This window comes from Lemur catta, chromosome 21 (genome assembly GCF_020740605.2).
Source record: "Lemur catta isolate mLemCat1 chromosome 21, mLemCat1.pri, whole genome shotgun sequence".
Lineage (NCBI taxonomy): Eukaryota > Metazoa > Chordata > Mammalia > Primates > Lemuridae > Lemur > Lemur catta.
Window position 1 is genome coordinate 25,219,093 of NC_059148.1, and position 23,735 is coordinate 25,242,827.

Here is a 23,735-nt window from a genome sequence, read left to right on the forward strand (position 1 = left end):
GCCATACCAGCTGTGATTTGAAGAGGAAAGCAAAACGACAACAAAAAAAAAAAAAACCAAAGAGGAAAGCAAGTCATAGGCCAAAGTATAATTTGAAAAAGAAAATTGAATGGCTTCAGGTCCACTTAACCCAAACACCGAAACTTTAATTGGATTAGAATTACACCTGTCAAGGACCTGGGTAGTAGTACACTCCTCTATATAGCACCCATTCCTTCCGAGGGGTACTTCACTAGCCATCTGTGCTAGCTCTCCCCAGACTGCCTATAGCATGATCACATCAGCATCAATGTCCAGACATACTCAAGGCTTAGAATTCTGGTGCAGTACCACTGTTTCCACCACCCTCTTATATTCCACAAGGGTCTTACAGCCAGCAGTTAAGTCTCCCCTCCCCACCCCAACCAAACCCTGGAAAACCGTAACGCGCCTTTTTACAGCTCCTCCTTCTCAGCCCCTTTTTTCTGGAAGGCCATCAGGATGTTTAAACTCTTCTGGAGCTCCTCCTTCTTCCCACTGCTCATCTTGTTCTTCTCTATCAGTTTGGCAATCCGGGTCATCTCTGACGCCGGGAAGTCCTCCCCTTGGTCTAAGATCTTCCCCATGATCTTCAGGTACTGCTCGGCCCACTTCTTCTCAGTCTCCTTCACACTTGAGAGATTGTCACGCCCCTGCTTCAAGAGGGCCTGGCGGGCCTCCACACCAGAGGCCCTGATGAACTCCCCAGCCAGAGAGTCATATGCAGGCAGGCAACCAGGCATGCCTAGGTAGACCCCTTGCCCCTTTAGCCAGCGCTGAATGGCACCAACCTTAACTGCCCCACTATACGGGACTGGGTTCTCAAAGTCCCCATCCCGGAAGAGGTAGAAGACTGGATAGCTCTCTTTGTCCAGCTTGTATTTCTCACTCAGCTCCATGTTCAACTTGTCACCATAATCTGTGAACAGAAACCAGATATGAGGAGCAAGACCATGAAGAACTCAGGGCAGGAAATTGCTATGGGGCCTATTTGACCTGAGAGGAAGAATTTTCTTGGCTATGTAATAAATAGTTCAAAGGATGGACCTTGGTTTGAATTCCTCCTCTGCCACTTCTTAGCCAAGTGGCATCAGATAAATCATTTAACCTCTCTGAACTTCATTTTCTTGATCTGAAAAAAATGGGGATTCTTCTGAATATTTATTATATGCCCACTATGTGCCAGATACTGCTCTGGGTGCTGGAGATCTAGTTGTAATTAAGAGTATCAAGCTCTCTGACCTCAAGGAACTTATATTCTTCTAAGGGTGAGAAGAGAGGCTGGGCGCGGTGGCTCACACCTGTAATCCTAGCACTCTGGGAGGCCAAGGCAGGTGGATCGTTTGAGCTCAGGAGTTCGAGACCAGCCTGAGCAAGAGGGAGACCCCGTCTCTACTAAAATAGAAAGAAATTAGCCAAACAACTAAAATATGTACAAAAAATTGGCCAGGCATGGTGGCACATGCCTGTAGTCCCAGCTACTCAGGAGGCTGAGGCAGAACAATCACTTGAGCCCAGGAGTTTGAGGTTGCTGTGAGCTAGGCTGACGCCTTGGCACTCTAGCCCGGGCAACAGAGCGAGACTCTGTCTCAAAAAAAAAAAAAAAAAAAAAAATAGAGAAGAGAGATAATAAACAAATGAACATACATTATTAGTGCCATGATGAAAATAAATAGGGCAAGGTGACAGAGTGGGTAGGGCCTCCTTATGGAGATGACATCGGCCGGGTGACCTGGATGTCAACGAGCAAGCCACATGAAGATCTGGGGAGAGTGTCTCTCAGACAGAAAGGACTGCAAGTGCATAAGCTCTGAAATAGGATCAAGCTCAGTGCACTTAACAATTACAAAGGCCAGTCTGGTTGGGGCTTAGTGAGAGAGGGGAAGGAATGAGGAAATATGTACATGAGACCTGGCAGCGTTAAGTGTTTAATATGTGGTAGCTGCTGTTAGTATTTCCAACGTCCTTCCTAACAGGCAACAGCATTCCCAAGGACTGATGCTGTGACAACTGGTTTCTTATACTTTGCCAAAAAGAAATGGCCAAGACCAACAACTGGTAATGTTGGAAACCTGAGGTTCCAGTCCTAACTCTGCCACTGAACCGTTCCACAATCTTGAGCAAGTTACTTCTCTAGGCCTTAGTTTTTTCAGTTGAAAAATAGGAGTAATGAAACCATAGTACTTCCTTTGTGGAATTGTCACAAGGATGAAACGTGTAGAACACTCAGCACAGTGGCCTGGCACACAGTAAACATTTGATAAATGTTATTATTCTAAAAGCACCAAGCCAGTTGGCCTGAAGTTCAGTCAAAACTGCCCGACTTCCCTGGAGAGGTGTGCTAGCCATCTTTACCCAGGACTAAATTTTTTAGTGGGTTCCCAGGTTACTAGGGAATGGAGGCATCCCAGTTGGGAGGAAAGTGAGACAGGTAAGAAAGAGTCCACTGCCTGCGACTAAATGCAGGTGGAGTTCTGGAGGAGCCACTGCATACCCCATAATCCGAGAGAAGTCATTTAAGCTTCTTGAGCTTCAGTTTTTCCTTGAGTATAAAGGAACCTTGCCTTGCTTCTCAGGCAAGGTTCAAGTGAAGATTAAAAATGCAGTGTGTGCTGGGCATGGTGGCTCATGCCTGTAATCCCAGCTACTCAGGAGGCTGAGGCAGGAAGATCTCTCGAAGCCAGGAGTTTGAGACTAGCCTAGCCAATACAGTGAGATTCCAGCTCTAAAAAAAATAAAAAATTTAGCAGGGCATGGTGGGAGGTTGAGGTGAGAGGATCCCTTTAGCCCAGGAGTTCGAGGCTGCAGTGAACTATGATTGTGCCACTGTACTCCAGCCTGGGCAAGAGAGCAAGACCCCATCTCTTTAAAAAATGCAGTATGTATGCAGATCTTTACATTGTAAACCACTAAATGTTAGTGACTATTATTACAGCTATCACTGTGGTTAAAAGGTGCCCTTGGATTAGTGGCAGCACCAGCACATTTGAGGTAAAGCCAAAACCCAATAGTTTTGGTTACAAAAGGTAAAATGAAGACAGAAGACCTGCCAGTGTTATCCCGTAGGAAACATGGCACCCCCTCTGCCAAGTGTTCCCTACAAGGAGAGCTCAAAGTTCTTATAGTTTAATGTCACACAGAGTGGAGGGTAAAGGAAGAGGGGTTCCCTTCCCTTCAAGCACCTACAAGAGTAAGGTTCCGTGGTCCCAGAATCTGCTCAGGCTAAGCTTACTGTGGGCACCAGATTCTTTGAGAGGCCACAAACCCACTTATACTATAAGGAAGGCTCAGAAGAAAACGTGCCGGGAATTCCCCCTCCAAGTAGGGAAATAATTGCTGGCTTCCACCCTCGCTGCCCTCCCCAGTTGTCCTGGACTTGTCCATACCTGAGATCCCCACCTCTGCCACCAAGAGATCATCGCTGGAGGCCGAGTTTTCAGCAAGACGCTTGAACTCATCCTGCTTCTCACCGTAGGGGTACTGTGTGTCGAACTTCACCAAGACGAACTTGCTTTTGGGAATGACCTGAGGGTGTATAGAGCTGAGCAAGTGGGGTGTTCTGGGGACCTTTGAGGGCTAATTCCCCTTCCCAAGGGGCCCCTGTTTAAGAAACAGAGTGGAAACAAGCCCACAAGGGAGACAAGCTCTCACAAACTATTATTCATTCATCCACTAATTTGCTTAATAATTTAGTGAGTACCTGCCATGTGCAGGGCACCCCATTGGGTAGCTGTTCACATCAATTACAGATATATACAACCCTGTCCAGAATAAACAAAGCTGTGGACATACTAAGGTCTTCTCCTTCAGCCTTCCTTGCAGGAAGGCTAAGGAGACCCTTCACACACTACACTGGCTCCTGCCATGCCCATGATCCCAGAAGTACTCTCTCAGTAACACTGAATCAGAAATCTGACAAAAACAAACAAAACCATCTATAACAGAGTTGACACCATGGAGGATTCTTTGGCTAGAGAGGCTAGGCTTGGAACAATATCCTCTCCCTAGACACAGTTCCCTTTGGCTAGATCTCTGGGTCCTATACTGTCAGGCCCAAGACATTAGTTTTAATTGTGGTAAAATTCCCATAGTAGTCACCATTTTAAAGTGTACAATTCAGTGGGATTTAGTGTATTAACAGTGGTGTACACCCATCACTACTATCTAATGCCAGAACATTTTCATCACCCCAAAAGGAAACCCTGTACCTTTTAGGCAGTCATTCCCCAGTCCTCCTCCTCCCAGCCCCAGCAAGCACTAACCTAGCTTCCTGTCTCTATAGATCTGTCTATTCTGATGGAATCATACACCATGTGGCCTTTTGTGTCTGGCTTCTTTCACTTAGTATGTTTTCAAAGTTGGTTCATGTTGTAGCACGTATCAGCACTTCATTCCTCTTTATGACCAAATATTCTACTGTATGGACAAACTGCACTTTGTTTATCCACTCAAGTCAGTTGATGGATATTTGGACTGTTTCCTCCCTTTTGGCTACGGTGAATAGTGCTGCTGTGAACATTCACATGCACGTTTTTGTTTGAACACCTGTACGCAATTCTTTTGGCTAGAACCTAGGAGTGAAACTGCAGGGGTCATATGCTAAGTCTAGGTTTAATTTACTGAGGCCCCAAGGACTTCCTTTTGGTGGTTTCTCCCATGTACAGATTTTATCTAACAAGTATCCTTGTTAGTGTCAGTAATATTGCCTTCCTCTCCTCTCCTCAATTTTTTTTGTTTCTCCAACCCAAGTAATCAGTACTGTCAAGTTTTTTTAATCACAGGCAATCACTGTCAAAAATTATGTCAGGTTGACATAATTCCAGCTGCAGGCAAAGAAACTTGAATGTTTTTGTTAGTCCTTGTCATTTACTATATATTGATGTTCACTTGGCTTTAGGTTTTTAAAAATATTTAACACTGCCTAGGACCACAGAGGAGAAGCCACCAGAACAGATCATCTTCAGATGCCAAAAAGTCTGAGCTCTGGGGGCCTAAAAGCAGAGAAGATTTAAAATATAAATCAGATCATATCCCTCTGGCCCAGCTGGCCTTATTTCAGTCCAGCACACTAAACTTACTCCCACTCAGGGCTTTTTCATTTGCTCTCTGCTGGCTGGAATGCCCTTTCCCTGGTCATGTCCTTATCATTCAAGGCTCAGGTCAAACATCCCTTCCTAATGAGGACTCCTCCAATCAGACCATCTAATATTGCTTCATTTCCATCATAGTCTGGTCTTATTACCCTGCTGTATTTTCTTCACTGTATTAATCATCCCTATTTGCTTGTTTGTTTTCTGTCCTCTCCACTAGAATGTACATTGATGAGCATAAGGACCTCGCCTGACCTGTTTTCTGCTTTATTCCTGGCACTCAACAGTGCTTGGCAGATGCTCTGACAATATATGATGAATGGACAGTACTCTGGAGGCTTTGGTAGCAGATGCTACATGTCGGGGGGCGGGGGGGGAGTTTAAAAAACACAACACCGGATACCTACGTTCAAGGGGCCTACACTTATATTATGGAATAATATTAACAATCATGCAGTGGTCTAACACTGGAATGGAATTTTTTACTTTCACTATCCTTAGCTACCAGGATGGTTTTGAATGGTTTTGAATGGCAAACATTTGCATAAAGAATTTTTTGTTATCTTAATCTGTTTAGAAGTCTCTCTCTGTTCCTCATCCACTTCCTGCCAGCTCTCAGTGTCCAGTGAGTAGAAATCAGCTCTACCATTAACTGCAGTCAGGCAACTTAGTTTTCCAAAGTGCAGATAAATTCATTATTCATTTGTTCACTGAGTAAAAAGTTACTAGGCTGGATGCGGTGGCTCATGCCTGTAATTTGGGAAGCCAAGGCAGGAGGATCACTTGAGGCCAGAAGTTTGAGGCCAGCCTGGGCAACATAGTGAGAACCCATCTCTTTAAAAACAAAACAAAACAAAAGGCCGGGCGCGGTGGCTCACGCCTGTAATCCTAGCTCTGGGAGGCCGAGGCGGGTGGATCGCTCGAGGTCAGGAGTTCGAGACCAGCCTGAGCAAGAGTGAGACCCCGTCTCCACTAAAAATAGAAAGAAATTATCTGGCCAACTAAAAAATATATATACAAAAAAATTAGCCGGGCATGGTGGCTCATGCCTGTAGTCCCAGCTACTAGGGAGGCTGAGGCAGTAGGATCGCTTAAGCCCAGGAGTCTGAGGTTGCTGTGAGCTAGGCTGATGCCACGGCACTCACTCTAGCCCGGGCAACAAAGTGACACTCTGTCTCAAAAAAAAAAAAAAAAAAAAAAAAAAAAAAAAAAAAAACAAAACAAAAAATGTTACTAAGGGCCTATCATGTGCCAGACACCATTCTAAGTGAACACAGCAGAAAACAAAACTGGGCCTCTTATCTAGTGATGGTGAAGGGCAAGAAACAAACAAAAAAAAAGATGCTGGAAATCACTAAAAGGCAAAGCACAAACAAGGCTGCTGGACAAAACACTAGTAAACTCCCCTTTTGTTTAATGGTGATGGGAAAGAATAAGATTTGAACTGAGACTGGAGAAAACATTTGTTTATTCATGCAACAAATTATTTATTGAGCACCTTCTATGAGACAGGTAACCTGCTATGCTGTGCAGATGATCAGGAACAAAATAGACAAGGTACTTATTCACAAGCATATTATATTGCCATGTGAAAGAAAGATGCTAAGAAAAAAAAATTAGTGATGAGCGCTCTACAGAGAAATAAACCCAGGGAATGTGAATGGCATTTTATTTATTTTTTGAGACAGGGTCTCACTCTGTTGCCTAGACTAGAGCGCAGTGGCGTCATCATAGGTCACTGCAGCTTCAAACTCCTGGGCTCAAGCGATCCTCCTGCCTCAGGCTCCCGAGCAGCTGGGACTACAAGCCTGACCCACAGGGCTGGGCTTATTTTTCTATTTTTTGTAGAGATGGGTCTCGTTATGTTGCCTAGGCTGGTCTTGAACCATCTGGCCTCAAGTGATCCTCCTGTCTCAGCCTCCCAAGTGCTAGGATTATAAACCTGCCTGAGCCACCACATCTGGCTGTGACTGGCACTTTAGACTGGAAGGAAGGGAAATCAAGGAGGAAGTCTGAGGAGGGAACACTTAACCTAAACCTGAATGATTAGAAGTAACCAGCCTTTCAAAGATTAGGCAAAGAATATTTCAATCACAAGGAACAGCTAGTGCAAACTCCCTAAGGTAGTAATTAATGAGCTAGGAACATTCAAAGGACAGAGGAGGAGAACGGGTAGAAGAGAGGAGAGGGAAGCAAGGGGTCAGATCCTGTAGAACTTAGGTTAAGGTGTGGAGGCTCAAGAGTGAAAGAAGGGAGACCAGTGAGAAGGCTACTGTAATGTTAGCCTACGGCAGGGTGGTCTTAGTAAGAAACGCTGTTAACTTTATGATGCGTAGTTTCCCTTTGAGTCACACTTGGTGTGTGATGTTACCCAATTTCCAATGGAGCTGGGGAAGGTAGTGGTGTCACTTTGCCAATAGAGCATAGGGTGCCATGGGGTGTGCCTGACAACCAACAAAGCAGCTATTCCTTCACTTTTAAATTCCGGAAACTTTGCCTTGAATGAGCTACAAGTGCCAAGTCCACGATCAGGGAACGCTCGAAAACAGGAAGATTCAACCACTCGCGACAGATTTAGAGCTCCAGTTCTAGGTTTCACTTCCCTAAAATGGGTACAAACCAAGAAAATAAAACGACTGGGTCTCTGACAACACTTAGCTTGCCCATCTCCTCAAGAAAATTAAAAACTACTAGCGGGTGAAGACAGGTGCAAGAAGGGATTGGGACTGCGGTGTTGCATTCAGCCTTCAACATTTCCAACCGTCCATTTACCTAGGCCAGGATCCCAAATTCGTGGGGGAAATAGTGGCAAATAATTCTTCCATGCCTTGATCTGATTTTATTCACTTCGTTCCCAGACCCAGGATGTTCCTTAAAGAGTGGTTGAGCCGAACCTTACTCTTAACGCTTGCACTTTTCAAGGAGATGCATGATACCTGGTCATTGTTTGCATACTGCAAAGCAGGCTGCAATCCACACTCAGGAAGAGGGGCACAGAAATGCATGCTAAGGCGCAGAGTTCTCCCCGCCATCCCCACTCCCGTACCAAAGCCGGGTGGCGTCGACCTCGCACCGCCCTCCGGTTCTCACACTTGAGACGCTAGGGTTGAATCTTCCCCCCAGCACCGCCCCCTTCTCACAGGTACAGAAGGGTGCATCTAGTTCCCTCAGCTGCATCTTTGCAAAAGAGGTAGTCTAAATGCTGCAAAAGCAAGGGTGCGCCGGGACCGCCGGAGCGTGCGTGCCCCCGTGGTCACGATATGCCCCTGGCTCAGAGTCCACCAGGCCTACAGCACGGTGGGAAGCCTGGAGATCGTTACTACAAACCACCTCTCGCCGGCCCTCGGTGTCCAGCGTCGCCCACGGGAGCCCTGGCTACACCTGCGCGCCATGTCCGCCGCCCCCCTTACCTTGTAAAAAGTGATTGTATCCAGGGGAAGGGCGCCCTTGGTGTGCAGGCCGCTGCCGCCGTGTGGAGCACAGAGGAGCAGGAGGCCCAGAAGGAAAAGCAGGGGAGAGACAGAAGCGGCGCAGGGGACGGCGGTAGCCATAACGCCGGATTTCGGGAGCTGGAGGTAGGAAACCTGTAGTGAACAACCCGGAGGCAAGGGTCACGTGACCGTGAGGACGGACTCGCGCGGGCGCGCACGTGGACACCCAGAGAGAGTCACGCCGTCCTAGGGCGAAAACCGGGCGGGGGAGGGGGCCGCGTGAGGGGCAGGGAAATGGGACTTCCGCGCACGCGCACTGGGCGAAGCTCACACCGCCCAGGGTGAGGGCGGGGCCACGTGGGGGGGGGGAAATGGAGACTGGAACTGCTGCGCACGCGCACTCGGCGAGGCTCGCAGCTGGCCAGCCCAGTTCCCGTCCTCCTCTGCGTGAGGAGAGGCGCGAAGCGCGTGAGTGGCGTCGCCGCTGGGGTTGCCTTGCTGTCTTTCCTCCACTTCGGAGATGACCGGCCAGCCATCATTTCTTCCTACCTTTGGTCCATCAGGTAGTCGGTTGGGACCCGCTACTACCCTCCGTTAGCCTGTTGGTCAAGTCCAGCCACTAACCCTAGTCTGTCAGACTCTGCCACTCCCCTTAGTCAGCTTGTTGCGTTGCTCACCTGGGCCGGTCGGCCAGACTCGGCTGCTGGTGTGGCTGTCGGGGCCCAGTCAGGCCTGCTCTGAGGTGAGCGGTCAAGGCTCCAGAAGATTAAAAAACAAAAAAAAACCTGATTCTATTCGACAGATACTTGTTCAGTGCGTAGTTTATGCCAGATCCTGGCTTTGCCTGTGAGAGTACAGAGTAGAGATAAGTGAGACAGTCGTGTGCTGAAGAACTCACCAGGTTCGGGGAGGAGGAGACATCGGAGGAACAATGTAGCTAGTACTGTGTAACTGCTATAAAATAAGACTATATTAGGGTATTGTGAAAACACAAATGGAGAGTCAGTCCTGCTCAGTAGGGTCAGAGAAGGTTACAGAAGATGATTTTATACCTGGATCTTGACAGAAGAGGGGGCATTAGTGAGGCAAAGGGAACCAAGCTGTTTCTAACGGAGGGAAAAGCGTACACAGACATGTTGGGGAACTGGTTGAGATAAATCTGAGGCAGATTCTAAAGGGTCTCACTAAGCTTAAAGGGTATGGAGCCACCAGAGGTTTTAACCAGGAGAGTGATGTCAGGTTTTTTTTCCTTTTAGGACGTATAGGTCAAAGAAGTGATCTCAGGTGCGTGTGTAAAAACGCCACTCAGGAATGAAGGGAATTGATTGGAAGGGAGAAGGCTGAAGGCAGGGAGGGCAATAAGGGTCTATTGAAATAGCCTAAGTGGGAGAGGTTAAGGTCTGGCAATAGGATGTAACAGTAGCGTTGAAGAAGTGAGGATGGAATTGAGAAACTTTTGTAGGGTAGAATTCACAAGACTTGATGAACAAATGGATATGAGGGTAAGAGGGTAACATTACGAGGGACTTAGTGCCATAATTAACCATTGTACTTGTCCAGTAAATGTGTGTGAATATAAAATAGTCATCAAAGATAACAGGATCCAATCTTGGACAACCTGTTTGATTTGATAGAGATTTTGAGAGAAAGAGACCAATGTGCATATGTGTTTGGGAGGAATTTCAGAAAAATTTGTTTTGAGTTTGCCCTAAATATTTAAATTAAGTGAGTTACACAGACAAATGATAGAAGAGAGGCAAGTGGCTATGAACTAAGGTGGTTACTTTCTAGTCATGGGTAGTTTAGAAGTAGGTTTTGAAAGAAGTGAAGGAAGTGGATTGGTTGGAGAGGGAAAGGAAATACTGGCACTTCTGCTATGTATTGCAAAAGTGATTGTGTGAATACTTTCTTTTAATAGTGCCCTGGTCCTAGTCAGTTCCCTTATGATACGATTAGATTCTTCGCTTTAGGACCCTAACAATAATCTACAAAACAAACTAGGTATAGTTCTGCCATATTTCAGAAGTTATAAAAACCCACAGTTGACACTGATGTGGAAAACCAAAAGGCTCAACCTGAATATTGGATGGAGGTAAAGTGGAACGGGCATGTTACGTGAGTTTCCACATGACTGAATTTCACAACTGGAGTGAGGAGGAAGAAAAGTGGCATGGTCTGCTAAGGCAATTAATATATAAACTCTCCCATTTTTCTCTTAACATCATTAAGCCAGTGAGGCTGCAGTTTCACTGACCTCTTTGCTACCCCTGGTACACATCGGCATGTGCCTTCCTCAAGGTCTTTGCACTGACTTTCTCCCTCTAAAAGGTTTTTCTTCAGGATACCCGCATGGCTGACTCCTTCGCTTCCCTCAAGTGTTTGCTCAAATGTCAACCTTCTACTGAGGCCTATCCTGACCATCCTTTTAAAAATTGCTTCTCCCTGATACTTCTTTGCTTTCCATTTCCCTTCCCTCTGTAATTTTTTTCTCTATAGTACTTTTCAAGTTGTTACATACTAAGTAATTTGCTTATTTATTATCTATTTCCCATGAGGGCTGTTTTGTTTTTTTTTTTTTTGGTCTGTTTTGTTCGCTATGGTATATCCCTAAGTACCTAGAATAGTGTCTGGCACCTAGGAGGTGCTCAGTAAAGATAAAAATAAAAAATATAAACTTTTGTAACTGATGATACCAGCCATTTAGTCCATCCCTAAATAACTGAGGATCCTGGGGATTTAACCATGTCAATGCAGTCTTTTTTATTTTATTAACTGAAGAAAAATGGGTGCCCTTTACAGATTTTTAAGATTAGGAAACAAAAAGAAGTCAAAAGGAACCAAATCAGGACTGTAAGATGGATGCCTAATGATTTCCCATTGAAACGCTTGCAAAGTTGCTCTTGTTTGATGAGAGGAATACAGGAGTATTGTAGTGGAGAAAGACCCTCTGTGAAGCTTTCCTGGGCATTTTTCTGCTAAAGCTTTGGCTAACTTTCTCAAAACATTCTCATAATAAACAGATATTCTTTGGCCCTCCAGAAAGACAACAGCAGAATGCCTTGAGTGTTCCAAAAAACTTTTGCCATGACCTTTGTTCTTGACCAGTGAACTTTTGCTTTGTACCACTTCCACCTCTTGGTAGCCATTTGCTTTGATTGTGTCTTCAGGATCATACTGATAAAGCCATGTTTTATCTGTTACAGTTTTTTGAAGACGTGCTTCAGGATCTTGATCCTGCTTTATCTTTTGGATAATTCATTCTAGAATCTCGTTTGGGACCAATGCCAAGATCCTTGACTTACGTCTTGCAGATTTGACCATCTTTTCTCCTTATAAAAATAAATATTGTAATTATCACTAGTTTTCTGGCAAGTTTCCCATTTTTACGTGAACTGTCAGATTTCTTTCAGTCGTTTATTGGGTTAACCTGCAAGTTTTGTCAAAATTCTGGAGTATAATTTATTCAGGCCATGAGTGGGAGATTTATTTAGAGCAGTCAGGTACTCTCTTACAATCTTTATCTTCAATTCCCTCTTAACAATGTTTATTTTATACTTTATATTCTGAGTATTATTTTCAGTAGGCAAGACAGAAACATACTATCCCCATTAATCATTACACCACGAATGTAATGATGTCCCAACAATGGGACATTTCCTTCCTTACTTTTAGCCCAAACTTCATTTTTTGGCAATAGCTTTATTGAGATATGCTTCACGTACTATACTAATCATCCTTTTAAAGTATACAGCTCAGTGGTTTTTAGTATATTTACTGAGTTGTGCAACCATCATCACTATCAAATTTTAGAACATTTTTCTCACCCCAAAAAGATAAACCCCATGCCCATTAATAGTCATTCCCCATTCTTTCCCAAACTATCCTCCTAGCCTCAGGCAACCACTAATCTACTTTCTGTCTCTATAGATTTGTCTACTTCGGACATTTCATATGAATGGCATCGTACTATATGTGGTCTTTGTTGACTGTCTTCTTTTTACTTTGCGTAATGTTTTCAGGGTTTATCCATGTTGTAGCCTATCTCAGCACTTTCCTTTTTATTGGTGATTATGTGGAAGTACTATATTTATCCATTTGCTAGTTCTTGGACATTTGGATTATTTCTACTTTTTTATGAATAATGCTGCTATGAACATTCCTACCCAAGTTTTTATGTAGGTATGTTTTTATGTCTCCTCCTACGGGCTGAGTAATACGGTAATTATATGCTTAACCTGTTGAGGAACTGCCAAAGTAGCTGCACTATTTTACATTCTCATCAGCAGTGTAGGAGGGTTTCTGTTTTTCCACATCTTCACCAATATTTACTATCATCTATCTTTTGGATTGTAGTCATCCTAGTGGGTATGACATAGTATCTCATTGTGATTTTGATTTGTATTTCTCTGATGGCTATGATGGTAAACATCTTTTTATGCGCTATTGGTCATTTGTATATTTTTTTGAGAAATTTCTGCTTAAAAGCTTTGCCCATTTTAAAATTGGGTCTTTTATTAAAAGCTTTGCCCATTGTAAAATTTATCTTTTATAATTGAGTTGTAAGAATTCTTTAAATATTCTATATACGAGTGCCTTATCAGATACATGGTTTACAAATATTTTCTCCCATTCTGTGGGTTGTCTTTTCGCTTTCTTTTTATCTTTAATTTTTAAATTAAAAAAAATTTTTATAGACCAGTCTCAAACTCCTGGCCTCAAGCAGTCCTCTTGCCTTGACCTCCCAACTGCGGGGATTACAAGACTGAGCCACCAGGCCTGGCTTTTCACTTTCTTGATGGCATCCTTTGAAGCACAAATTTTTTTAATTTTGAAGATGACCAGTTTATTTACCTATTTTTGTCTTTTGCTGCTTATGATTTCGGTGTCATATGTAAGAAACCATTGCCTAATCTCAAAGATGCTACTCTCTTTAGCGCTAAATATATGCTCTCTTTTTTATGTCTGAGTTGATCAAACAGCTCCCTTGATGTCAAATTAATTTTTCAAATTATCTTTCCCTGTTCTTCCACTAACCAGCTCCCTGGTTAGGTTGCTGCAGTGGTTAAGAGTGAGAACTCTCAAGCCAGACTGTTTAGTTTGAATGTTGGCATTACCGCATGATAACCCTGTAACCTTAGGGAGTGACAACTTTTTAAAGCCTCAGTTTCTTCATCTGCAGAATGAGAATACTACTACTTCTTACCTCAAAGTTTATGTTAAGGATTAAAATTCTTAGCATTAGGGCCATACACATCAAAAGCACTTTGATAATTGGCAGCTATTATTTCTAGAAATCTTCTTTAAGTATCTGTAGAAAACTTTTTCCTTAAAGGAAAATATTTTTCTAGATGAGTGTAATTCTTTTTTTTTTGAGACAGAGTCTCACTGTGTTGCCCAGGCTAGAGTGCCATGACATCAGCTAGATGAAAGATAAATGGTTACATAAATGAATGTTCTTCCTTCTGCTTTTTCTTTCCTCCAACACTTGCTCAAGTTTTACAATTTCTTCCAAATCCTGTTTGAATGCCACTCTGTGTAGCTAGATTATTGCTGTGTGCAGATTATTTGAGTTTTTGGTATTGAAGCCATTTTTCCTACTATATTTTAAGCTCCTGGAAGTCTAGATAAGTATCTTAGTAATTTACCTTTATATTTTCCATAACACACTGCTTTGCACAAAGTTGATATTTAAAACATCAGTATATTAAATGAATAATGTAATGTTATATTTCTGGTAGAATTTTGGATTCAGAATATTTAAGAAGATGTTAGTATTAAATATGACAAACAATAACAACTTCTCAGCTTTTCACTAGTACTACTAAAACTTTATTGATACACTCTCTTTGCCATCCCAAGCTTTTGTCTTTAAACATGCTAGAGTGCAATGGTGTCATCATAGCTCACTGCAACCTCAGCCTCCTGAGCTCAAGTAGTCCTCCTGCCTTGGCCTCCCAAGTAGCTGGGACTACAGGCATGTACTACCATGCCCAGCGAATTTTTCTATACTTTGTAGAGACAGGATCTCGCTACGTTGTTCAGGCTGGTCTCAAACTCCTGGTTCAAGTGATTCTCTCACCTCAGCCTCCCAAAGTGCTAGGATTACAGGCAAAGTGTTTTTGTTGTTGTTTCAACATTAAATTTGGTAATTTTTACTATGTGACCGAATCTTTCCCTGTTGCCCAAGATAGAGTGCAGTGGTGTCATCATAGCTCACTGCAATTTCAAATTCCCAGCCTCAAGTGATCCTCCTGCCTCAGCCTCCTGAGTAGCTGGGACATTTCAATTTGTTTATGCTGTCATTTGACACAGACTTTTAAAAATTTTTAATATGTTGAATTTTTTTCATTATTTCTTTTAGAGCTTTTTGTTTTGTTTAGGAAAATTTTCTCTAACCAGAGGTTGAAGACATTTTCCTATATAATCTAAAAAGAACTTTATTGTTTTTACCTTACACATTTAGGTCTTTAAACCACCTGGAACTGATTTTTTAATATATATATATATATACAGACAGGGGTCTCACTCTTGCTCAGGCTAGTCTTGGAACTCCTAAGCTCAAGCAATCCTCCTGCCTCAGCCTCCCAGAGTGCTAGGATTATAGGCATGAGCCACTGCGCCCAGCCCTGGAACTGATTTTTTGAGTGTAGTGTGAGATATAAAGTAGGGGTCCAATTTCATTTGTTTCCCATATAGATAACCAATTCTTTTAGCATCATATTTGGAAAAGACTACCCTTTTCTTTCTGATTAAAAAAGCCACTTTTATCATACATCAGAGGTCTGTATATACGGTTGGATTTGTTTTGGGCTCTCTGTTTCTTTCTGTTCATCTATTTGTCCATCATTGTACTAGTACCAGGGTATCTTCACTCCAGCTTTATATTAAGTCTGTGATGGGGCAGGCAAGTTCTCCTCTTTCTTTTTCTTCAATAGTGTCTTGGTTTCTTGATATTTTGTATTTCTACATCAGATTTAGAGTCAGCTTGTCAAGTTCCACAGGAAACTTAGTTGAGATTTAATTGAGATTGTATTTAATCTGTAGATCAATTTAGGGAGAACTGACATTTTTATGGTATTACATCTTACAATCCATGAGAATGGTGTATTGCTTCACTTTAGATCTTCTTTAGTGTCTCTCAGTAAACGTTTTGTAATTTTCTACATAGCAGGAACAAAACTATTTTTAGGTAAGTGGAAATGGGGAGGCCAAAAGGAAAAGGATAGTAGAAAGTAAGAGGACAAACTTCACCAGTGAGGTCAGAAATTGCAAGGCAACATATACAATTCATACTGATATTTTTTAGTATGACTGACTCTTTACCCTGACATTTTATTATTGTGAAAACCTATTTTCATCTTCATTAAGTCCTCAACCACATCCATAAACACTCAGCAGATAATCTTATTTCTTATTTTTAGAATATATTGGGTGTGCAACTAAAGCACCTCAATTGTGCATTTGTGGTATGTCTCTACCACAAAATTTTTCGTCTGTCCATCCATTTCTTTGACCTTAAAGCTAAGAAAAGAATGTCTTTGTGAGTAAGAAGATCCAGTACTAATTCATCCATGAATATTCTGATTCTAGGACAGTTGGGATAGCTATGATTATAGATTTTCTTTTACTATCTGAAGTGTTCCTTTACATTCCCCACAGTCAACCAGTGGCATAAGCCCAAGGAAAATGCTGCCCAGTTTTCTACTAGGACCATAAAATGGAAAAATAACTAATTTTTATGTTCTCTGAGCTACATCACTTATGAAATGAGCATTTGGTTGCTTTGACAGATACAGCCACTCTTTTATCTGAGCTTCTCTGACCTGCTCCCGGGAATTTGGTGGCCCACTGAGACATTTCTCTGTGGAACTTCAGCAGCTAATAGGGACATCATCTGCTATAACCTACAAACAATTGGAAAGGTGAGTGGTAGTAGACTGTGTCTGTACCTTGTAAGAAAGGCTCACTCAGGTCTAAATAGGAAGTGAAGATTATTCTTCCTGGGAAGTAGAGCCCCATTTGGTTGTTGTTACACTTTGAAACAATAGCTTTTATCATTTTTCCATATGAAAAAAACCCACTATTTATTATAGAAAATTTGGGGCCAGGCATAGTGGCTCACACCTGTAATCCCAGTGCTTCAGGAAGCTGAGGAGAGAGGATTGCTTGAGGCCAGGAGTTTGAGACCAGCCTGGGGAACATAGTGAGACCCTTCCTGTCTCTACAAGAAGTTTAAAAATTAGCTGGGCATGGTGGTACATTGCCTGTAGTCCTGGCTACTTGGGAAGCTGAGTGGGGAGGATCACTTGAGCCCAGGAGTTTGAAATTGAGTTGCAGTGAGCTATGATAATGCCACTACACTCTAGTCTGGGCAACAGAGCAAGACCGTATCACTAAAAAAAAAAAAAAAAAAATTCAGAGAAACGAAAAGATAGATAATGTTATTTTATATATATTACATTACATATCCTTTCAATCTCTTTCTAATAAGTATATATATTTAAAACTAATAATACATTAATACTTTTTGTAATCTACTTTTATTATTCAACATATTGTGACCACATTTGCAGGTATACTCTTCTATAACATCTTTTGAAATGACTGCATGGTTTTGTGTTATAGGAATAAAATAAACATTAAGTTTTGAAAATACTGCAGGTAATTATATATGGGTTGTATATCTTTCATGAATTTTACCAATGGATTTACCCATACAGTACCATCCGTATGTAATATAATACTGCTTCTGTATTTCTGAGACTTGCAGTGTGAAAAAATAGAGGTTATGCTCACTGCTGGTTATTCCCACTGGAATTTGTTACTAGAAAGGAAATTTCTTTCAATTTAGTGGGAAAGTAATAGTATGTAATTGGTGGTATAAAATCCATGCACTCATAGGTTACCTATCTTTTACGAGTTTAAAATGTCTTAGAAACATACTTAGCTCAATCCTGCTGATAACCTCATGAAGTAAATAAAGTTAAGGCTATGTTGTTTTCTCAGATAAAGAAATAATATTATAGTCTCTGACGTAAAAAAAGTCTACATTACAGTGCTGGACCTGATTAACCTTGTGATGCTGAGCCAGTACCAAATCTTTCTGAACTTCAGTTTCCTAATCTGTAAAATGGCTATTAATAACATATACCTTGTGATTGGTACAGATGTGGTTAATGGTACTTTGTGGGTTTTTTACAACTTTATTGAGCTATATCTATAATAAACTACATATATGTAAGGTATACAATTGATCAGTTTTTACATATGTATTTCCCTGTGAAATCATCTCCACAATCAAGATAGCAAATGTTCCTGTTTCCATCCTCTTCCACCTGGCCAAAATCATCTCAAGTGTGTTTTCCTTTACTTCAGTGAGCATGTATTATAATAGCTGCCTTTAAAAATATTTGTTGGGCATGTCCAATATCGGGCTCGTTTCTAGGCTGGTGTCTGTTGATTGTCTCTTCCCATGACAATGTGTCACATTTTCCTGTTCTTTGTATATCAGGTAATTTAGGATTGCATCTTAGATGTCAGGAATACTATGTTACAAAGACTCTGGGCCCTTTTGTAATTCTGGAGATTGCTAATGTTTTAATTTACCAGGCAATCAGCCTGGTTAGGCTTCAAATAGAAATTTTGTCTCAATATCAGTGGGCACTGGTTCAAATCTCAGTTTAGTTCTATAAGCCTTGGGTATGCTGGTTTGGGACTGTGACTTGTGTGGATTAATACACACAATTATGGCATCTCCTTTTCTGGCTCCCTCACTTCTGGGATTCCCTCCATGCTTTCCTAAGAGGGTCCTTTTCTCGTCTCTGTGACCTGAAGATAGATTTCTATTAGAGTTTTCTATTAGAGTTTCATTGAGCAGCGCCATGACTGGGGTGCACACTTAAGGCCAAGCTAAAAGAGAGAAGAAAAAAAGTTTGGGAAGCTCACTTCTGTTTAGTTCCCTTTTCTGAGTTTGACTTCTTTCCCCTATCTACCTGCTTTTGTTTACTTTTCAGAGTCCTCCAGTAGTTATTTTTTATATTTTTCCTAGAGTTCTTATTTGTAATCACTGGGAGGGATGGTCTAGAAAGAGCTTAAAAATGCTAGCTTATTTTGTTTGTTTGTTTGATTTTTTTAAATTGTGATAAAATATACATAATATAAAATTTACTGTTTTAACCATTTAGAAATTCTTTTTTTTTTTTCTGACACAGAATCTTGCTCTTTTGCCCTGGCTAGAGTGCCATGGCGTCAGCCTAGCTCACAGCAACCTCAAACTGCTGGGCTTAAGCAATCCTTCTGCCTCAGCCTACCAAGTCGCTGGGACTACAGGCATGCGCCACCATGCCCGGCTAATTTTTTCTATATATATTTTTAGTTGTCCGGATAATTTCTTTCTATTTTTTAGTAGAGACGGGGTCTTGCTCTTGCTTAGGCTGGTCTTGAACTCCTGACCTCGAGCAATCTCCCACCTTGGCCTCCCAGAGTGGTAGGATTACAGGTGTGAGCCACCCCGCCCGGCCAGAAATTTTTAATTATGGTTAAAAATGCATAACAGAAAATTTACAATCTTAACCATTTTTAAACTCTTTTTTTATTTTGAGACAGGATCTTCCTGTGTCACCCAGGGTGGACTATAGTGGCATGATCACTGTGGCCTTGAACTCCTAAATTCAAGTGGTCCTGCTGCCTCAGCATCCAGGGTAGCTGAGACTATAGGTACATGCTCAGCCAATTATTTTTATTATTATTTTTTTAAGAGATGGGGTGTTACTATGTTCCCCAGGCTGGTCTCAAACTCCTGGCCTCCAGACATCCTCCCGCCTCAGCCTCCCAAAGTGCTGGGATTATAGGCGTGAGCCATTGTGCCTGGCCCCATTAATCTGTTGATGGACACTTAGGTGGATTACATATCTTGGCTATTAGGAATGATGAATGCAGGTGTTTTTAAAGTTCTTATTCTCCCATGTATCTCCTTCCACAGCCTCTTTCCCAGGCTTTTGGTTCTCTCTGCTCTTTGACCCATTTGTTATCCCTTGCCCTAAGAAGCTATGGTAGTATTTTTGCCTTTAAGTGCTTTTGATAAATGCCTCTTTGGAGGCCACTCCTGCTCTGAGAAAATTCCAAGGTGGGTGAAATAAAAGTGAGCCCCCCTGTGTTGATCCTGCAGGGTGACATCACACAGGTCAAAACACAGAACCATGATTATTTGAGAATAAGGTCCATATTGACCCCTCTGGCACCAGCAACCTGCACCAGGAATGCAGACTGCTATCCCCAGTGCAGCTGCTATCCCCACAGTGAGGGGGAAGATAAGGCAAGTAAGTTAAAATGTCACAACACTCTCTTACCATAATTTACCAGCATCTTCATATGTCATGAATTCTAAGAAAAAATCAGAAACCAAAATTTACTAGTATCTTTCTTCATAAGCATTCCCCTAATTTTTGTAAAATTTTGATTAGGTTCCAAGAGTGCCAAAAAAGTTGATTTTGACAGTTTTTTTCCCAACTTAATTGTTGCTTTGGTGGAAGGATATATTTTTGGAGTTCTGTATTCCATCATTTTCTGTGATGTTACTCAATTTGTTTGTTTATTTATTTAGACAGGGTCTCACTGTGTCACCGAGGCTGGAGTGCAGTGGTGCAGTCATAGCTTACTGCATCCTTAAACACCTGGGCTCAAGGAACCCTGCCTCAGCCTCCTGAGTAGCTGGGATTATAGGTGTGCACCAACTCGCCTGGCTAAGTTTTCTATTTTTTGTAGAGATGGGGTCTCACTCTTGCTCAGCCTGGTCTTAAACTCCTGACCTCAAGCAATCCTCCCACCTTGACCTCCCAGAGTGCTCGGATTATAGGCATGACCCACTGTGCCCAGCCAAGAGAAACCTTTTATAGTGGTAAAACGGGCAGTATATCAGGAAGATGTAACAGTTGTAAAATACACACCTAACATCAGAGCTCCACCATATATGAAGTAAAAACTGAGAAGTGAGGAGAGAGACAATCAACAATAATATTTGTGGACTTAAATATTCCACTTTCAGTAATGGATAGAACAGCTAGGCAGAAAATCAACAGGATATAGAGGACTTGAACAACACTGTTAACCAAATAGACATAACAGATATCTATTGAACATTCTACCCAACAACAGCAGAATACCCTGGCCCAGTGGGCTTCACTGGTAAATTCTACTAAATGCTTAAAGAAAAATGAACAAGCCAGACACAGCACACACCTATAGTCCCAGCTACTTGAGAGGCTGAGGCAGGAAGATTGTTTTAGGCCAGGCTGGGAAACACAGTAAGACCCCATCTCTAAGAAAAAAATTTTTTTGAGTGAGTATCCTTCTCTATCACCCAGGCTGGAGTGCAGTGGCACAATCATACCTCACTGAAGCCTCAAACTCCGGGGTTCAAGTGATCCTCTTGCCTCAGCCTCCGAGTACCTAGGACTACAGGCGCACACCACCACACCTGGCTAATTTTTCTATTTTTTGTAGACAGGATCTCATCATGTTGCCCAGGTTGGTCTTGAATTCCTGGGTTCAAGTGATCCTTCCACCTCAGCCTCCCAAAGTTCTGGGCTTACAAGTTTGAGCCACTGCACCACCCTAAAATTTTTTTTTTTTTTTTTTTAGACAGAGTCTCACTCTGTCGCCCTGGATAGAATGCCATGGTGTCAGCCTAGCTCACAGCAACCTCAAACTCCTGGGCTCAAGCGATCCTTCTGCCTCAGCCTCCCGAGTAGCTAGGACTGCAGGCATGCGCCACCATGCCCGGCTAATTTTTTCTGTATATATTTTTAGCTGTCCATATAATTTCTTTCTATTTTTAGTAGAGATGGGGTCTCACTCTTGCTCAGGCTGGTCTCGAACTCCTGACCTCGAGCGATCCTCCCACCTCAGCCTCCCAGAGTGCTAGGATTACAGGCATGAGCCACTGCACCCGGCCCTAAAATATTTTTAATTAAAAAAAAAAGAAATCAATAACAAAACAAAATTTGGGAAATTCAACAATATGTGGAAAGTTAAACAATATAATCCTAAATAATTAATGAGTCAAATCACAAGGGAAGTTAGAAAATACTTTGAGATAAATGAAAGCAAGAATATGACATAACAGAATTATAGACAAAAGCTAAAGCAGTATTAAGAAATAAATTCATAGCTATTAATGCCTATATTAAAAAAGAAGAAAGATCTTAAATCAATAATCTAATCTTCCACCTTAGGAAATTAATAGAAGAAGAATAAACTAAAAAAACAGCAGAAGGAAGGATATAATAAAGATTAAAGGTTGGACGCAGTAGCTCATGCCTGTAATCCTAACACTTTGAGAGGCTGAGATGGTAAGAGCTACAGCCAGGAGTTCAAGAGCAGCCTGAGCAACATAGTGAGACCCCCTCCCCCTGTCGCTACCAAAAAAAAAATTTTTTTTTTAATTAGCTGGGCATGGTGGTGTGTGCCTGTAGTCCCAACTTCTCTGGAAGTTGAAGTAGGAGGATCGCTTGAGCTCAAGAGTTTGAGACTACAGTGATCTCTGATAGTGCCACTGTACTCTAGGCCAGGAAACAGTGAGACCCTGTCTAAAAAAAAAAAAAAACAGAAATAAATGATATACAAAATAGTAAGGCAAAACAGAAAATTAACAAAAGAAAATTTGATCCTTTGAAATGATCAACAAAATTGAGAAAAGTTTAGCTAGACTAACCAAGAGTAATCCTCACAGCAGCCCTACAAGGTATTTATGACTTATCCAATCTTATGACTGATAAACAGGTGCTCATGGAGTAAAAATGAGGTATTGAAAATCACACAACTAAGAAATATGACTAGAGATTCAAATCTAAATTATTATGACTTCAAAGCCCAAATGCATTGGCCAACCTCTCTTATTAACCCTAGGGGTGGCCAGTGGTATGAGAAGTGCCATCTCTGGATCACAGTTTAGATATCTTCTTGTTGAGTGAACTGAAGGGTCAGGAGGCCCAATAGGTTCAACAAACTATCCCTAACCCCTAATCTGGTGTCTGGGAAAATATTTTAATAATTATCTTTCATAAAGTAAAGCTATATGAAACAGTGAGGGTACCTCTACAAGGCCTTAGAAGAGAGGAGCAGGTTTCCATAAATTTCATCAGCCTCATCCATTGCTAACAGTGACAAATTCTACCTGTGAAATTACTGTCTCCCTGAATCAAACAGGGCACAGGTGGCCAAAACTTGAATTAACTCAGGCAAAAGGATTGCCTAAAGTAGAATATTGAGAGACTTCTTATCTGGTCTGGATTTCCTGAGCATGCTTTATCAGTCATTATCTTGAGAGTCTTCAGAATTCTGCCAACAGGAATGGTGAAAATGGGAAAGTAATAATAGGAAGACAGCACAGATGGAGGTAGGACACAGAAGAAAATCCTTGATATACTCTATTCTGCTTTATATATCTACAAGTCTTTTGCTGGCAGTATTATTTCTAATGGCTAAAAACAAAACAAAATTCTGGAAACAAAATTCATGTCCATGTACAGAAAAATGGTAGAAATAACATATACTTACCAATATGCCATGGAATCCTATACAGTCATGAAAAAGAATGATTTAGAATTATACAGAATGACTTGGTGAGCTTGTCACTATGCAGAGAAAAGCAAGATTCAAAGAAATGTAAATAATGTGAGCTCATTTTCAAAATATTGCCCCCAAGCACCTATATATATCTATACAAGCATGGAAAAGGATATGGAAAGCTGTGCCCCAGGCTCACAGTGATTTCTAAGAACAAAGGAGGTGAGAGCTACAGCCAGTGAAGGGGTAGAAATGAAAGAAAAGAAAGTGAAAGAAACAAACACAACATTTTATTAAAGAGAGGAGCATCTGAAAAAAGGAAGCATGTAGGATAGGATCCCATTTTGTAAAAGTATTTGTATTTGGGCTCTCTGAAAATAGCAAGGATTATAATTTAGAAAGTAGGAAATAATGATGCTTGATGTCAGTACTTCAAGACTCCATAGGCCATGGTCTGCTGGGAGGGTTACCTTCCAGCATTCTTGTACCTCAGTCCTCTACGTGGACCGCCTTAAGCAAAGCCTAGGGCCCCAACTTCAAACTTTTCTCTCACCAAAATTATTCCTTTTCAATAGTCAACATCACAGCAAACTCTGTCGGAATGTAACTTTGTCTACATTGAAGACAACTC

The 23,735-nt window shown here is 41.7% G+C and overlaps 1 protein-coding gene and 1 long non-coding RNA gene across 2 annotated transcripts in view; one reads left to right on the forward strand and one right to left on the reverse strand.

Annotated features, from left to right (window-relative positions):
- Nucleotides 1-73: 73 nt before the first annotated feature.
- Nucleotides 74-8,836, reverse strand: ERP29 (endoplasmic reticulum protein 29). The gene is made up of 3 exons (XM_045534803.1): nucleotides 8,519-8,836; nucleotides 3,405-3,543; nucleotides 74-937 (listed from the first exon to the last, which is right to left on the reverse strand). Exons 1-3 carry the CDS (start codon nucleotides 8,657-8,659, stop codon nucleotides 435-437), a joined length of 783 nt encoding a protein of 260 aa, XP_045390759.1. The 5' UTR covers nucleotides 8,660-8,836; the 3' UTR covers nucleotides 74-434.
- A 161-nt stretch (nucleotides 8,837-8,997) lies between these two features.
- The window catches only part of LOC123626045, a 31,648-nt gene continuing 16,910 nt past the window's right edge, over nucleotides 8,998-23,735 (forward strand). Inside the window, exons 1-2 of the long non-coding RNA XR_006730725.1 lie at nucleotides 8,998-9,102; nucleotides 16,330-16,461. This is a non-coding gene — a long non-coding RNA (uncharacterized LOC123626045). The remainder of the gene's footprint in view (nucleotides 9,103-16,329; nucleotides 16,462-23,735) is intronic.